A 16,760-nucleotide genomic window follows, 5' to 3' on the forward strand; every position below is an offset into this window, starting at 1 on the left:
GAACTCAACATTCAAACTGAAATGGAAATCAAAAACAAAAGTTTCGAAAATGAAAGATTTCGCAAAAATTAGGGTTTAAGATACTTGAATCTTACTTGTTTTCACCATTTTTTGTTGTTTGAATCTAAGAATATTTGATGATCTAGTTTCTTCTTCTGAAATCTGAGACGAGATTGATGAAATAAAATGAAATATGACGCAAAATTGATGAATGTGAGAATGAAATCTGCGAGGATGAGAAATGGTGGGATGAACTGTGAGAATGAAATCGCGAATCTGCGATTTATGTTCTGTGTTTTTGATTTGGTTAGGGTAGCTTCGTCATTTAAACTTATGATAGAACTTATTGGTAAAAAGTTTTTGAAGTAGGACTTAATGTACCATTATTTCTTAAAATGGGACTTAGCTGTAAATCACCCATGAATTTAAAAGAAGAGCAAAATAGTAAATTCATATTATTTTATTACTTAATTTTTTAAAAAAATACTAATATTTTTGGACAATAAAAAATGAAATAAGGGATAAATATTTTTGGAGTGAGGGAGTATATTATTATATTGGAACTTGGGTGTAAAAAATGTGAGTTATATATAATAAAATATTTATATGTCATGTAATTATCAACGTGTTATTTTCTGTCTAATTTTGAACAGAATTTAACCTTAAGAATAAATTGAAAAACTTGAAACATGGTCAAAATGGGGGGGGCAAAGTGTAATATCTAATGTAATGTAATTTAATTAAAAAAGTAAGGGGCAAAGTGTAAAATGTAAAAGATGAAAATGTCATAATAAATTGAAAAAACTTGAAGCATGGTCAAAATAGGGGGCAAAGTGTATTATGTAATGTAACGGAAAAAAAAATGGTCAAAATAAGGGCAAAGTGTAATATGTAATGAAAAAAGTAGTGGAAAATAGGGCCAAAGTAATATGCAATGTAAAGGGAAAAATAAATGGGCAAAGTGTAATATATAATGAAAAAAATAGGTGGCAAAGTGTAAAATGGAAATGTCAGAAGTGGGATTTGAACCCACGCCCTCTCACGAGGACCAGAACTTGAGTCTGGCGCCTTAGACCACTCGGCCATCCTGACCTTTGTGTCCAATATCCTTCGTATTGATAATATATATCTTAATTTATTCTTTCACTAGTATTACCCATGATATAAAAGATGATATTCAAATCTACAAAGCATCTGCATTCTAAGCAGTTTGAAATCTTGCAGGTTAGAAGAACCATAAAACAAACAGAGCTACGAAGCATTCATTAAATACTCGTTTTAATTGCGGTCGACCATCCTATTACTTTGCTGGACACCAACAAGCTTTTATGGATTATAAAAAAAATTAAATTACTCAAGTTTTGTTCAATTAAAATTCTGACTTCAAAAAGTAAACACACCAAATTTAATTATTACGCATTTTGAAACTTGTTAATTATTTTTTCCTTTGAAAAATTAAACAACTTTTTGCTCGACATCTAAATTCGGTTTATTTACAATTTACAATACAGTACGTTTGTAGTTTACAATACTACAAGCTAGTGCTATCAAGTTTGGATCAGCATGGTCAACCAAGTTTATGAGAATTGGATCGGCATGGTTTGTTTACAATTTACAATACTACAGGTTAGTGTGCCCAAGTTTTGATCGGCAAGGTATATTTACAGTTTACAATACTACATGTTAGTTAGTGTGTTAGTTTCGATCGTCATGGTCAACTGAATTCTTGACAACTGGATTGGATCAGCATTGCCAAGCATTCGATAAGGGACTTGCTGAAGTAAATTTTATCTGAGTCTACTGAAGTTAAATATGAAACTGCTAAAATTGTGTTTTGATCAAGTATATTTTATAAGAGATTTGCTTGCAATTAAAGGAAAAAGTGCAAACAATTTTACTTCTATTTCATTCACTTTTTTCCATCTTATCCCGTCTTATTCATTGACCTCCTCTCCTCAAGGCCTTATACAAATACAGCCTAAAAGACAAAATTTGGGCGGCTACAAATTATTGTGTTGATCAAGATCTAATGAAAAACTGAGCAAAACGTAACCTTTACTTGAAGGAACAAGTGAAGCTGAAAAAGAGTTTTTTTTAACTCTCCAACTATTGCAACAAAATATGTCAAAATGAACTTAATCCAAACATATATAAGGCTACAAATATTAAGGCTTTGTCTATGACCTAATTAAACAGTTGAATCTGTAATTTACCACGCCCTTACTGTGCTTCGTTGTCAAAGATGCAAAAACTAAATGAATGAATGCATTGGATTCAATTACAACAAAATAACAAGAACCATATACTATTAAATAAAAATTAAAGAGGCATCCAAGTCTTCTACAACACCATCTTTGTCCTTTACAGCCTTACTGGTTCGAGTCTTGCTTTGTGGTTGTGCCGCCATTCTGCTGCTGCTGGTGGTGCCGCTGGAACATCTGGGGGTTAATGGAAAGCTGCTGAAACTTGGAGGGGTCACCACTCACCTCTGCAGTTGCAAGCTTCAACCTTTGAACCTCCGTGGTTAAAGCTTCATTAAGAGCTGTATACAAGTAGCAAAATTTAAGCATGCCAAATAAAAAAGCAAAATCTTATAAATCATGGTGTTTGAACATGAACCTTTTATTATAAAACAAAACAACAGTGCTCCAGACCCCCGGCACCCCCCACATACACGTGGGGGCAGTGAGAGGAAGACTCAAAAAAATAAACAAAAAAATAAAGATTTCAGCCAGTCAAAAATCAGTGGGGGTGGTGGGGGTCACCCCCACTGGGGGTCTAAGTCATTTTTCAAAACAAAAGCTCTAACATAATGATTTTGTAAATGTAAAAATTGCATGATGGAAAAGCACAATAAAGAGGGTAAGGAGCTATTATTACCATTTCCGAAGGGGAAAGAAGCATTATTATTTTATGGCTTTAGTCATCCACTACTACTGACCACAATGTCAATCCCAACTTTTGAAAAACAAGGGTACAAAATAGGAAAATAAAGATAAGCAAGATATGTCCGGAACTAGCCCACTCGTCAACATGCAAGAACAATATCCCAATCGATTTCAATTCGATCGATCAGCCATCTGAAGTGGCCCATTCATACAACTGTGAGCAGGAAGAAATGGGAGAGAGATAGAGAGAGGACAACTATTCACTCAACATTGGTAAAACACTTTGACATGCAAGAAAGATAAGTGGTGGGGTACTAAACTTGGTTATTTACATTGGGAAAAGCTCAAACACATTTTCTGTATTGAAAATGAAAAGCCATTATACTATATGATTCAACCTTTTAAAAACATTATGCAAGCTTTTCTGCACATGCATTTCATACAATTTAACATGTACAAATTTTGTGCAAACATATTGGATATGATCCAGTTTTTTAGCTCACATAATCCCATAAAAAGAGGTGATAAAAAAATTTGAATATGAAACTAATACAGCTTACACATTGAAATCTAAGTCTAACAAACCTAATATTGTATGTTTTAAGTAAATTTCTTATTTGTGATGACCCTGCTGCACCTCTATCAAGACACAGGCTGCCAAATTGCAGCACTATTATGGTACAGCATAATAAAGAAAACGAGAAACCATTTGAGAACATGGTTTCTCCTGTTAGCCCCAACTGAAGCAGCACACAACCAACCTAGCAGAGACGCCTATAGATTTTATCTATGAAACAAACATTAACTCAGCACATGCATAAACTGTTTTTCAGTCTCTGGAAAACCAAAAAGAAGAAGAAACAAAGACATAAGGTCTGTAATTTATTTCAGTAATCACAACATGCACCACTTAAATTATTTATGTAGAAACAAAAAAATATACAGGTATTTGCAATATCTGTTTTATGCACATGATCAAATTTCTGATCTTTCTATTCATTGCAAAAGCAGTGATTTAGACAAGTTGGAAATGTATGATACCATCTCGGAGTTGTGCCTGCTGTTCCATGGCTTGTAGGCGAAACTTCAACTCATTATTTTGGTTTGTAAGTCCAGCTGAATCTCTCTACAAGACAATACGAAGAAAACAACAGTAAGACATTGGCAACAAACAAATTGGACATGAAACAAATTTACAGCCCACCAACACCTACCTGTAACAGGGTAAGTTGGGCAGACAATGTGGTTGCTTCTGTCTGTAATGTCTGAACCTTGTGCTCCAGCTCTGAAATATACCGCATCTTCCGTTCTTTGGAACGAGCAGCCGATTGACGATTCGCCAAAATCCTACATCAACCAACCAATCACTTAGTGTACCATATAGTTATACTCTTCCATTGGATTGAATGAGACAAAATTCAAGAATATATTACCTTTTTGCCCGCTTAGGGTCGGTTAATGCAATCTCAGAAAGTTTCTCATTTGCCATAATTTTCTTGAGTTCAGCCCCACTAAACTCGCCATTTCCAAATTCCAAGCTAAAGGTATTTGAATTTCCATCCATTGAATCACTGGGAGACATTTGTCCAGGGTGTATCCCAGGGGAAGGTGGCATTTTCAGGGACTCATCATTAAAGTTCATATTCCCCATAAAACTATCCATGGAAACACTTCTATAGTGTCTGGAGGTTGGAACAATATCTCCCCCTGCATTCCTTTTGATCCCTTCCCTGTTCTCAGTCGAAGAACCCATACCTGGCCTCTGCAAGCCACGGCCACTTTTATTTACATTGCTTGTTGCTTCATTATCACTGCTATCGCCTCCATTTGTCTTTGTTCCACTGGCTCTACTATCTAAATCCTCACGATTCTCATTAGACAGCTTGTCATCTGTACCGGATGAGTTCAATGTATCAATGTTTTCCAAATTCATATAAGCTGAAAATAGGTCATCCACGACTTCTCCTTCTGATTTCCTCTCACCCATTCCTTCTCCGTTGCCCTCACTGCCTTTCTCCCAACTTGTCTCTTTTTTAACCAACTGAATTGGCTTAGCACCCGAATTGTCTCTACCAGACAAAGACATATTATCTACACCACCAGAGCCACCCCTTACCGGGATGAGGGGCGGCGAAGACTGCATCATAGTCGAAAACCCAAATGGAATATCGCTATTGGATCGCCGGTGAGCTTTGCGAGGAGGAAGACTCTCCCCTACCCTCAAAGAATTACCCCTCGTAAAAGGCGAGGGAGGCAATAGAGAATGCGAGTTTGCATCTCTATCCTCCATTGATACATCAGTTGATACCGGTCCCGAATTAGAACTCGATGGTGAGTCCCGATAGGGTGATGGGCACATTGGGGGCAGGGAATCAAATGAGAAAAATGTGGGTTGCGACAAAGATCGCGAGTGGGTTGGTCCGGGGCTGAAATTCTGAGAACCCACTTGCTGATTTGTCGGCCGGGTGACCGGGATCTGGGAGTAAGGTGAAATAGGAGGGATTTGGGGATGGGACGGCGGTATACCGACTCTTTTACTACTTTCAACATTGAAATTGGGTGAAAATTGTCTCATCGGAGCACGAATTTGTGAAGTATTGAACTGAGGTATGTCCAGTTGATTTATGGGTTGTTTTCTAAGTGAAGAAGATGAAGTACCAAAAGAAGATTGTAGCCTTTGCATCATATCAACATTTCCATCTTCAGTATCACCCATTTTGTTTCCAACCAATATTTATAGATTCTAATGTCCTTTCAAAAACCCCTAAACAACCAGTTCATCCCCACCTGAATCACAGAGCTATACACATCTCAATCCAGGCTCATATGTCAAAATCAAAAGCAAAAGTAAAAATACAAGGAAAACAAATTGATCTTTTCAAACCCTAGAATCTAGAAATGAATTCACAAACTAACAATGAAATTCTAATCGAATCAAAGAGAAGAAAGTGACAGTTTATGTACCTTGGGCGCAAGTTAGCAGAGTGAGAAAGTGTTCAAAACAATGTTTTCGAAAATGTCGGAAACAACAAAGCTGCAGGCGAAGCCTCTCTCCTCTCTCTCTCTACTCTCTCTCTCTACTCTCTTCTCAGGCTGAGCTTGTTCTTCTTCTACTTCTCTACACTTCCGCTCTCTATATTGTTTGGTTTTTGTTCTCTCTTTCTCGCTCTATATCGATGCTACTACAACACGGAGTTTATGACTGCAACTACGCGTGAATTTAATATGAATTTCATTTGGGGACATCGAGAAATTTGCATTTGGGACAAATTTAAATTTCATTCCGACCAAATTTGTCAAAATTTTTCTCCCTCCATCACCGCAGATTATGTAGCAATAAATCTCTCTAGAGAAAAATATATATTTATATGTTTCTTGAATTACAAGTGTCACAATACCCACACGCGACTCTCATAGCACGTGTAAAGCACTTGTACAATAATTCGAAAAAAAATGCCTATCTTTGGCGTTAAATTTTAAGGAGTCGGGGCCTCAAATGCTCAGAAGTAGGCCTGTTAACGGGTCGGATCCGAGTCGGATCTATCGAAATCTGATCCGAGTCGGATCTATCGAAATCTGATCCGATCCGATTAATCAGTAATCCGAATCCGAATCCGATTATTAAGAATCCGACTACTTACAACCCGATCCGATCCGTGTTAAACGGATATCCGATCCGATCCTTTTTTTTTTTTTTTGGGTTTTGTTTTTGTTTTTGTTTTTGTTTTTTTTTCCTCCCCCTCTTCTCTATGGTTAGCAGCCATAGCCACTACCAGTGGTGGTTTTGAAGAACTTGGCATATTTGAAACTGCAAGAACAAATGCCAAAGGTGATTTAAGAAAAAAACCACCACTTCATCTTGCATTTTTGGGAGGAGGGAGGGTTAAAAAGTACAACTGCCATCAAGAAAACATCAACTCTTGAGTTCCAATGAACTGCTGCTAACAAATACAATTGAATTCCAAATATGTCATATTACACACAAGGAAAAATTGAAATTATGGACATCCTGTTTCCATCTGTTTGTGCTATGACTCTGTGAAGCACACTCTTGTATTTGTCATTGGTGATTACCTGTGTGTAGAAAATGAATGTATGAAAGTCTACTACACATGCATAAATCCCAACAACCAAATGAACATGAAAGTAGTTGCAGATTTGATAAACTTGGAAATCTTCTTGAGCCAACATATTGCACACAAGAAAAAATTGAAATTAAAGGTCATGAAAAGGAAGGGTTTCCCAAGAAGAATCATCACTACAGCATTTTCCAAGGTAATTGAGAGGACTCAATAATAGACAAAACCACAACCTATACAACCGAATTAACTATCACAAAATACAACCGTGAAGAAGAACAGACTATGCCTCAATCTGACAAGGTTGATTACGTAAATAGTTTATTTTCAGCATATTCTTCTCCTCTTCTAAATTTGTTGGATCAAAAATAGGACACTGTAATTGGATAACAAACTGTCAAAAGCAATGCTGTGTTGTCAACAGAGTCAAAAAAAAGATAATTGCAGTGAGTTCTTAGTCATTAAAGCTTCAATTGTCGATTCCAATGATTCAACCTGCATAGAGAAAACAACACAAGCACCTCAATCAATACTCATGAAATAGCCCAAACTTCAAAAGCAGCTATTTTGAACATAAATTAGCGACAATATATTCAAGTTCAAAGATTAACTTCACTTTTATCTATATAAATGTATGGTCAACCTCAATTCCTCAATCAACAAAATGGAAGATTCAATTCAGTGTTAAATTTTCTCAACCATGTTCGATTAGAGCCAAATCGATTACATACCTAACAATTATGAATCAACCAAATCTATATTTTAAAGAAATAATAAAAAGATCCATACCTATTTGGAGACTTGGGTTTGTAGTTAAAAAGTCAAAAAAATCACTGCAAACTATCTCAGTTCTCTCTACTTTTTGTATATTTTTTTAGTAAAAAGTTAAATAACTAACTAAAATAACTAATTTCTAAACGGGAAGGTTAAAAAAAAAAAAACCCTCTTTCATTTTTTGCCACAGTTAGAGCAATATATAAAATCAAGGAGTTACCGACATTATCCTAACAGTGCCACACAAATTAATGAGTATTCAAATTTTAAAAAGATGGAAGTAATGTGGGAATAAGTTGAGAAAAGAGCAGCAAAAATAGTACCACACCTATCAAGAATCATAAAGCATGAATGGTCATTATTTGGATTAACAATCACGCAGGAATACAAATTCTATTATCTACTGCCAAATCAAACACAATACTACCAATCCAAAGAAGTAGCACTTGTGAGCTCAAATCTATAATCTGGTCAAAACCAACCTCAGCCTTTAAGCCAGATATCCAACACGGCCTGAGTCCACAAAGTTGCATCACAAAAAAATACTCAGGCCTGAATATTTGATCGAGGGTTTCCTACGATTCCAGCGTCCAATATAAAGATCGCAAACAATGTGCAGAACAGTAAATAAATAGCAATAATATACACAAACTAGCATAAAAAAAACATGCTACATGAGAATTAGAGTGCCACAACCTAGAAAGGTAGTAGACTCACAGAGACCTTGACATTTGATAGACACCATCAGGTTGTACACTGTCACAGTGTCACCTAAAGAAACCATGTGCAGACTCTGTTCTTTTAAGTTCTAACCATTATTAACATATAAATGAAGTACCATGCATGACCTATTAACATAGCCACCTCCTCAATTAGGCATACAACCACTCTAATGTCATACTCACCCTCACCCTTTCCAAACAGGGCTGCAAACATGTGATGCTTACTGGACCCTAACAATGGCAATCAAGATCAAATTAAAATACATAATCTTATCTAAAGATAAAACTTTATGCTTCAAAACGATGCGGCACGATGAGAGAGATGGGTTGAAAAATAATCAGAACCATGAAAATTAGTACGCAAGAAATTCATAAGATTGAATTCAAAAATGAATATGCTTCCCTTGCATTTCTGAGAAGTATGTGTCAGAAAACCTCATAATATAACAAGTTCAACAGTCAAGCAGAGTCCCAGCGTATCATGATTAGCCCACAGCATATATAACTAGGTTTCAAACTAAATTACTAGGTGCTTGCTACATTGTTTCCTAAGCTTCAAGAATTAGTTAACACTGCCGAAGAGTAGCCAATACAAACAAACATGTATGAGGATGGGAATATGCCATATAATGAGAGAATAAAACATCCATAGGTCACTCGCCCAATTTAACAGCCCAAAAACATAGGTGAAGAAATTCAAAACCCGAACCTAAAAGCAAGTTAGGGTATAAGTAAATATAGTTTTGTTACTTAGCTAATCATTTTGTCAGCAATCGGCCTAATTATGGAAGAAGACGTGTATATGCCAAATGCTCAATTTAACAGCGCGGAGAAATGGGAAAGGAAGTTCAACACCTGGACATAAAAGCAGATTAAGGACCAGCAACTCTACCAGGGTTCAGGCTGCCTTTACTTTATGGGGTTCACAGGAACCGGTGTCCCCAATTAACACCTTAAAAGTTGAGGCGTCAGATTTTAAACCCACCATGAAATGGCCCCAAAATTACTTTTTCAAAGGCCTCCCCAACTGTGTGCAAGATCTTTGAACATTTAAATTTTATAACTACTAAACCAGGAAAGAATCAGAACTTTAATAGCAACCACTTTGTTAAGCTCATTATCAAACTTGCAAATCAAGAAAGCTATTACCTTAATATGCAAACAGATTATCAAATTATGTCAGATACGAATTTCATAGATCACTATAAAGGCATTGGACAAGCCCCATAATATGAACCATATTTACCCATCTACTTCAAGTGATTCAATTCAATCCATCTACTCATGTCAGCATTCTTCTACTTCTGCAATTTCAAAATAATGTGACATTAAGATATTTATAGAACTAAACTAAATAACATCTAATTATTTAAAAACTTCAATATTTGACTTACTTCTATTTTTGGTTGATTCAATCCAATCATTGCAAGTGATCAAGGCCTCCACAATATCTGGAAGTAATGAAGCACGTGTCTCATCAATCACCCTACCTCCTACACTAAATGTCGCCTCTGATGCAACCGTAGTAGCAGGAACACTTAAAACATCACGAGCCATCCTTGCCAAAGTAGGAAATTTTGCTTTATTAACTTTCCACCAATGTAGAATATTGAAGCTCTCATTACTTGGAAACACCAACTCCTCCAAGTATTGCTCCACTTCTGATTTTTGATAGGCATAAATTGTCACGACCCAAACCCGGCCCTATGGGTTTTGCACCGTAACCGGCCAGTAATCCGAGATTACCGAAGGCCTGCTTAACAGTAATACAGTAAAACAGAGTACAGGGCCTGGCGGAAGCCAATACAGTAATTAAACAATGTCCAACGAGCTGTGACAGTCTGTATGCAAAAGATTTTTCATGCATTCATACATAAACAGTACAGAACAGTATGTACAATATTTACGTCCATTCAAACTAGGGACTCAACCCTACATAACAGTACAGAAAACATTCCGTCTGTACAAAACAGTACGGTCTATACAAAATTTACAGTCACACAGTACAGGGACTTAATCCCTTTATAACAGTACAGTAGTCCAAACAGTATGGAGACAGACGGGGGAAAACAAACAAAACACCCCAAAGCCATAGCATGGCAACTCGGAACCTCGCAGTGAGGCACATAGGCTGGCTTGACAAAACTGGAGTCTAACCCGCGCTCCTAGCTCCGGTCTGGTGCCTGTACACCTACATATATATATGAGCAGTGAGCTAAAGCCCAGTGAATAACATAATGCGTAAAGGGGTTTAGAATGAATGTCCTTACAGTAATGAAAACAGTTCAATTCAATCAGTATTTCAGTTGTTCAGTACAGTAAACAGTCATATGTGGTACATCCATTAGCATAACAGTAACAGTAGGTCTTAAAAGACCGAACAGTAATGATGGCCATCAGTCAGTAAACAGTAGTGGTTTTACGAGGGAACCGACAGAGATCTCTGTAACAGTAACAGTGACAGTAAATAGTAGTGCTAAGGATGCCACAGTATAGTTCAGAAATAAAGGACGTACATTCATTCAGTAAACAATATCAGTTCAGTAAACAGTTCAGTTCAGTAATCAGAAGATAATCATTTGTGAACATATCTTTACACAATCGTTACTCACAGAGTTCGGGCTACAGTATGCTAGAGCATGTCTCCCCAGTCGCCAACCCTACACAGTTAACAGGTTGAACACACTAAGCCACACAGTTGGGAAATCTCATAACTTAATCCCTAATTTGCCTTGGTGTGTTCTACAACGATATCCTCATCTAAATGTCTTAAACTAGGCCTAAGAATGCCTAGGATGGGATGAGGATGCAAAAATACACTTAGAAAACATTTTGCAAAGTTTGCTGAAACTAGGAGCCTCGCTCGAGCGAGACTTTCTCCGCTCGAGCGGGCTTCCAAAATCAAAGGCTTCGCTCGAGCGAGTAATCCTTCGCTCGAGCGGTCTGCAAAACAGTAAAAATACTGGATGCTGAGATTTTACGCGCGATGGTCGCTCGATGGTCGCTCGAGCGGAGCCCTGGACAAAGGTGCTCGCTCGAGCGGGGAATCCTTCGCTCGAGCGAGGAAGCCAAATCTGGAATTTCCAGATTCGCCTCCAAAGCTCAAACCAAGCATTCTACCACTCCAAACTCGACCTCTTGGGCCCAAATTCTGGAAAACATCACTAAATTCAATGTATAACAAGTTTCAAAGCTCAATTTATGAATTCAAGCCCCAATGGTGAGTCAATTAAAACCACATTCAAACCCATTTTCAAAAATATGAAAAACATGCAAACATGCATGGATTCAAACCAAATTCAATCTTCAAAGCTTGTTCAAATGGACTCATTTCTTCAAGAACATGATGAATTCATGGAGTATGACCAAAAGATGGACATGCATGTAACCTTTTGCCATGAAAACAACTCAAACATCTACATTACAAACATGCATGCATGAAATGAGTTCCAAATCAACAACAATGAACCAATTCTAGACTTGAATCACTAGAGGCTCAAGAATCTTACATGAATGAGCTTAAACACAACAAAGAGGGGTTGAATTCCTTACCTAGAGCTTTAGTTACAAGGTGAGGAAGCTAAATTTGCAACCTATGTTCCAATTCCTTCAATTTCCAAGCAATTCACAAGGTAGAACTCAATTCCTCTCCCTTTCCCTCTCTTGGTCGGTTAAGCTCAAGAAATGAGCTGATGAAATGCTCTGATTGGAGTGTATACAAGGCTCAAGTGTGTGTATTTGAGTGGACCACTAAGGGTGGCAATTCGGTAATTAAGTCCAACTCTTTAATTAGCTTATTTAATCTAATTTAATCATACCTAATCAATTTTCAGATAATTGTACTATAAAATCACATAAATTATGAGGGTCATAGAACACTAACCGGTTTCGGATTCGGCCGCCGATAAGGCCTTCAATTAGCAGTTTAGACATATGAACATGAACAGATAATCATACTGTCAACAGATGAAATGCAATTTAACTAACATATACTCAATCAATTCGGTTTCCAATTTCAGTCAGTCAGTTCAGTACTTTTAATCAGTTCAATTATCAGTCAGTTATCAGTCATTATCCGTTTCGTTTAACAGTAATCGGTGATTATCGGTAATCAAGCAGTCATTAATCAGTAAACAGTATGGGGGTTGTTACATAAATATTAGAAGCACGTTCTTGGGCATACCACGCATGAAAAGTAGCCAAATTTTCTTGTTTCGAAGACCCGACAAGCAATTGACTACCACTTGAGCTACTATTTTCATAAACAAGTGCAATGCTACTCATAGAATCAGAAGAATCACTCCTATACTCATAAAAAAGATCAACAAAACCATTACGGACCCTCTGAATATGCTTGTTAGCATCAGCACCATAAATAAGCCCAAAGTAATATTCCACCAAGTCCATTTTAAATCTCGGATCAAGAACCACTGTAATTGCTAAAACCAAAGGACATTCTTCCCAATATTTTTGAAATTTCACTCTCATTGAACCAGCCATCAATTGAATGCAATCATACTCACTTTGCTCCCATTTTTTCATTTCAAGTTGAATAAGACAAATATCGGGAAAAAACACATTTGAAGTAGGAAAAGTGGTACCACTAAAGTGAGATGTAGCATCAAAAAAAATCTTTAAGCACCCACAAATCACATTTGCTACATTCCACTCATCCTCAGAAGGATTGTGCTTATATTGTTTGTCAATTTGCCCTAGGCGGTGGAATGCAGTTTTCAAATCCAATGCAGCTTCAAGCATTGAATAAGTGGAGTTCCATCTGGTAGGAACATCCATGGGGACTTTCTTTTTATGATGTAACTTAACATGATTCACTGCAACATTAAATTTTTGTTTTCCATAAGGAGACCTCCCCAAATATCTCACACTTTCTCGGATTTTTGAAATAAGACTCCCAATCACCTTCAAACCATCCTGAACAACTAAATTCAATATGTGCGCGCTACAACGCACATGAAACAACTGTCCACCCAAATGTAGTAATCCTCGGTCATGTAGCCATCGCTTTAAGAGTCTCACCATGACATCATTACTCGTCGCATTATCAGTTACCATTGAAAACAACTTCTTATCTATGTTCCACTCTAAAATTAGATCTTTGATAAAACTGAACAAATGGTCTCCATCATACGGGTAATCAATGCGTCTATAAGCAAGGATTTTCTTCTTTAACTCACAATCATTAGTCACATAATGGGCAGTCAAACGTGTATAGGCAAAATTCTGATGGTCTGAAGTCCATATATCAGTTGTCAAGGTGATCTTAGAAGAGAGTTCATCCAAAAATTGATATAACTTGGCCTTTTCTATTTCATAAACATCAAGGACATCCGCTCTAACAATGTTACGAGACACAAGTTTGAACATTGGTGGAAGATTATTGCAAAATATTTCAAAAAACTCATGCTCAGCCATGTTAAAAGGATAATTATGCTTGATTATCATCCTAGAAAAATCCATACGACTTCTCTCTTGATCGAATTTAAAAGTTGCAGCCTTAGGAGTAGTTTCAGAAGCAGCCTTACTAGCATTCCTAGGGGCATTTGGCCCTTTAAGTACTGGGCATGTCTTCGACAAATGATTTTTTAAATGACTAGTCCCTTTCCTACTCTCTCCAACAAATTCCCTATTGCAATGCTTACATCTAGCTATGTCATTTCCACTAGGTCCTTTAAATTTGACAAAGTCATCCCATACCTTCGAAGTTAGTTTTCGAATCCTCTTTGTGGGTCCTTGAGATACATCGTCATCCAACTCGGCATCATCAGGAATAATAGGTTCGCTATAATCCGAAGACATCTTTGGCTCAAAAACTCAAATATGCACTGCACAAGAAATCAAACATAAAGGAGCAGGAGTTCATTTAAAAACAGTGTGCACCAATTTGGAAATTATATAGATTTGTGTGCATGTGATCAATCTACTGTAAAGGCGTGTGGAATTCATTTAAAAACAACAAAACTGATAAGCAGCTATCCCATTACTAAGTCTTTGCAGAGGATATATAAGATGGTATAATGCACCAACCATAATAGATATATAATTAGTGGAAGATATATAAGATGGTGGAGTTCTAAAGATGCATGTACTACAAGGGAATTTAAACCAACATCCTATCATTGAGACCCACAATTTCCAAAACCTATGGACACCAGTCATCTATATTATTTGGGAGTAATTATAGAGGATACAAATTGCAGTGCATTTATGGGGTCTATTGAAGGTAACCCTCTCTTCCTCTCTAATTGGTGTTAATTGTTTTTAAGATTCTACTTAATTAGTTAATATTTTTGTGTAAGTGAAGTGAAATAAAATTCTTGATTTAAAATACTGATGAACTTAACCAAATTTGTGGGAATCATATTATTGTTCTATAATTAGTTTTTCATTTTTCTCTTCATTTGATTCTTGGAATATGAGAGAAAGGAAATTGAGCCCTCTTTAATTTGCAAAAGTCCTCACAGAGCCTAAACCATCTTACTTTGCAAACAAAGACTATAGGTTTAACGATCCATCAACTTTAAAAAAAATAAAAATAAAATTATACTATATTCTATTGTGTTTTCCTTTCACAAATTTCATGTTATGTTGGCTTGTGAAGTTACCTGTGTGAGAAAGTAGAAAATTATATTGAAATTAGTTAAAAATACAAAGATAGACCAGACCCATGAATCTAACATAGAAGAGAAATTTCAGAATGACAGTATAGATTATAATACCAATATTTATTGAGATAAAAAGTGAAAATTAAGATAAAAATTTATATAGATAAACACATTTTCTTGTCTCCACATTGAGGTGAAAAATATAGCAACTGTAATCTATAATAGAATTAACATTCACCTGTCCTGCTATGTAGCAATTCTCCTTCCTCATATCCTGAGTTGACTAGATATAAACTGCTATGTAGTAAGGCCGTGTTTGGGTCATGGAATTGGGGTAATAATTTGAAAATGGAAAGGAAAATATGAGGGAAACAGTGGAAAAAACACAGCCTACTAGACAACAAAACACCAAGTTGAAACAGCTTAAATAAATCAACCGACCCCCTGATTCAAAACTGATAACAAATATATGATATTACATTCAACAAACAACCCAAAGTACCCATCAAATAACAAATATAGAGAGTCCCAAAAACATCCAAAAAAATGTTTCAGAATTGATTTTCCATTCAAACAAACAACCCAGACCTCTTATATAAAGGAGAAACACAAGAACAAGGCAGTAAAAAGTAGATACAATAACGAATCAGAGAGCTCACCGAAGAATACCTAGATCAGAGAAGTCGGAGAAGAAGATGATGAAAGATAGATTTGATATTGACCAGAGAGCTCACCGAAGAATACCTAGATCAGAAACGGCACAGAGCTCGATTTGGCTACGTTCACCGTCGTCAATCGGAGTAGAAAGAGACGATTAGAGAGAGATTTGATTACGAGAGAGATCTAGGTATTCTTTGATGAGAAATGATGAAAGAGACGATGAGAGAGATTTGATTCTGAGAGATCTGATATGGTTTCTAGGAATTCAATCGGATTAGGCAAACAAATGGACCGGATCGAATTTATCCGAATCCGAACCGTTTTAAATCGGGCTATGCAGATTCGGATTAAACAGATTTTCGGATTCGGATATGTATAAATGGATCAGGTTAATCGGATCGGATTCGGGTTATACCCGATCCGTTGACAGGCCTACTCAGAAGTCACTCTTAGGTGGTGTTTACATAATAGTTCACTCTATTATGTAGTAATAAGTTACAGACTCAAATATAAATGAGAATTCAAACTCACACTTCTAATATTGGATACAATTTATTCAAGCCTAAAAAATTCACTTATCAACCGTATGTAATATCGCCCGGGTGACTGGCTACGAAAAGAATGAAATTAGAGATCTCAAGACTTATATACCTCAAGAGCTTACCAAGTTGTCATAATCCTTTGAGTTTATACAATAATTTGTCACAGAAGTAAGGAAAGAAATAAACCAAAAAAAAAAATCACAAATTGATATGATTAGACTTGTTTTTTCAATGTATAGAGTAGGTATCAAACTGTTTAAATATATATATATATATATATATATATTTTTAAATAGAACACAATTACATTTTACTAGGTCAGCCTGATTTGCTTTCAATATTTTTATGATTTTGTCATGGATTTACCATGAATCAAATCAATTCGAACCATGTTCATTCTTAATTTGTTAATGTCTTAATGGATTTTGAAAATATTATCTACATTTATTAAAATTTATTTGGTAATCTTAAA

The 16,760-nt window shown here is 36.2% G+C and overlaps 1 protein-coding gene and 1 non-coding gene across 3 annotated transcripts; both read right to left on the minus strand.

Moving 5' to 3' along the window:
• Positions 1–1,008: 1,008 nt before the first annotated feature.
• Positions 1,009–1,092, minus strand: TRNAL-CAA (transfer RNA leucine (anticodon CAA)). Its single transcript has one exon. It is a non-coding gene; the product is annotated as a tRNA-Leu (tRNA).
• Positions 1,093–2,072: 980 nt separating this feature from the next.
• LOC114267313 (bZIP transcription factor 29) lies at positions 2,073–6,225 on the minus strand. Of its 2 annotated transcripts, none has more exons than XM_028208351.2 (5): positions 5,853–6,225; positions 4,322–5,675; positions 4,103–4,235; positions 3,930–4,014; positions 2,073–2,542 (listed from the first exon to the last, which is right to left on the minus strand). In XM_028208351.2, the coding sequence occupies exons 2-5, from the start codon at positions 5,602–5,604 to the stop codon at positions 2,370–2,372; spliced, it is 1,674 nt and encodes a 557-aa protein (XP_028064152.2). In that variant the 5' UTR covers positions 5,605–5,675; positions 5,853–6,225; the 3' UTR covers positions 2,073–2,369. The 2 variants fall into 2 exon arrangements, with proteins under 2 accessions (XP_028064152.2, XP_028064153.2); XM_028208352.2 differs by having other exon boundaries at positions 4,322–5,688; positions 5,853–6,223.
• Positions 6,226–16,760: the final 10,535 nt, after the last annotated feature.

This window comes from Camellia sinensis, chromosome 2, assembly GCF_055761805.1.
Source record: "Camellia sinensis isolate YWXY chromosome 2, ASM5576180v1, whole genome shotgun sequence".
In the NCBI taxonomy this organism is placed as follows: Eukaryota; Viridiplantae; Streptophyta; class Magnoliopsida; order Ericales; family Theaceae; genus Camellia; species Camellia sinensis.

Excerpts from the sequence above, each read along its gene's own strand:
- LOC114267313 (XM_028208351.2), bottom strand. The coding sequence starts at position 5,604 with ATGGGTGATACTGAAGATGGAAATGTTGATATGATGCAAAGGCTACAA. Across the intron at positions 4,015-4,102 it reads CCCAACTTACCCTGTTACAG|AGAGATTCAGCTGGACTTAC; the intron begins GTAGGTGTTGGT and ends ATTGTCTTGTAG. Across the intron at positions 2,543-3,929 it reads GCAGGCACAACTCCGAGATG|CTCTTAATGAAGCTTTAACC; the intron begins GTATCATACATT and ends ACTTGTATACAG.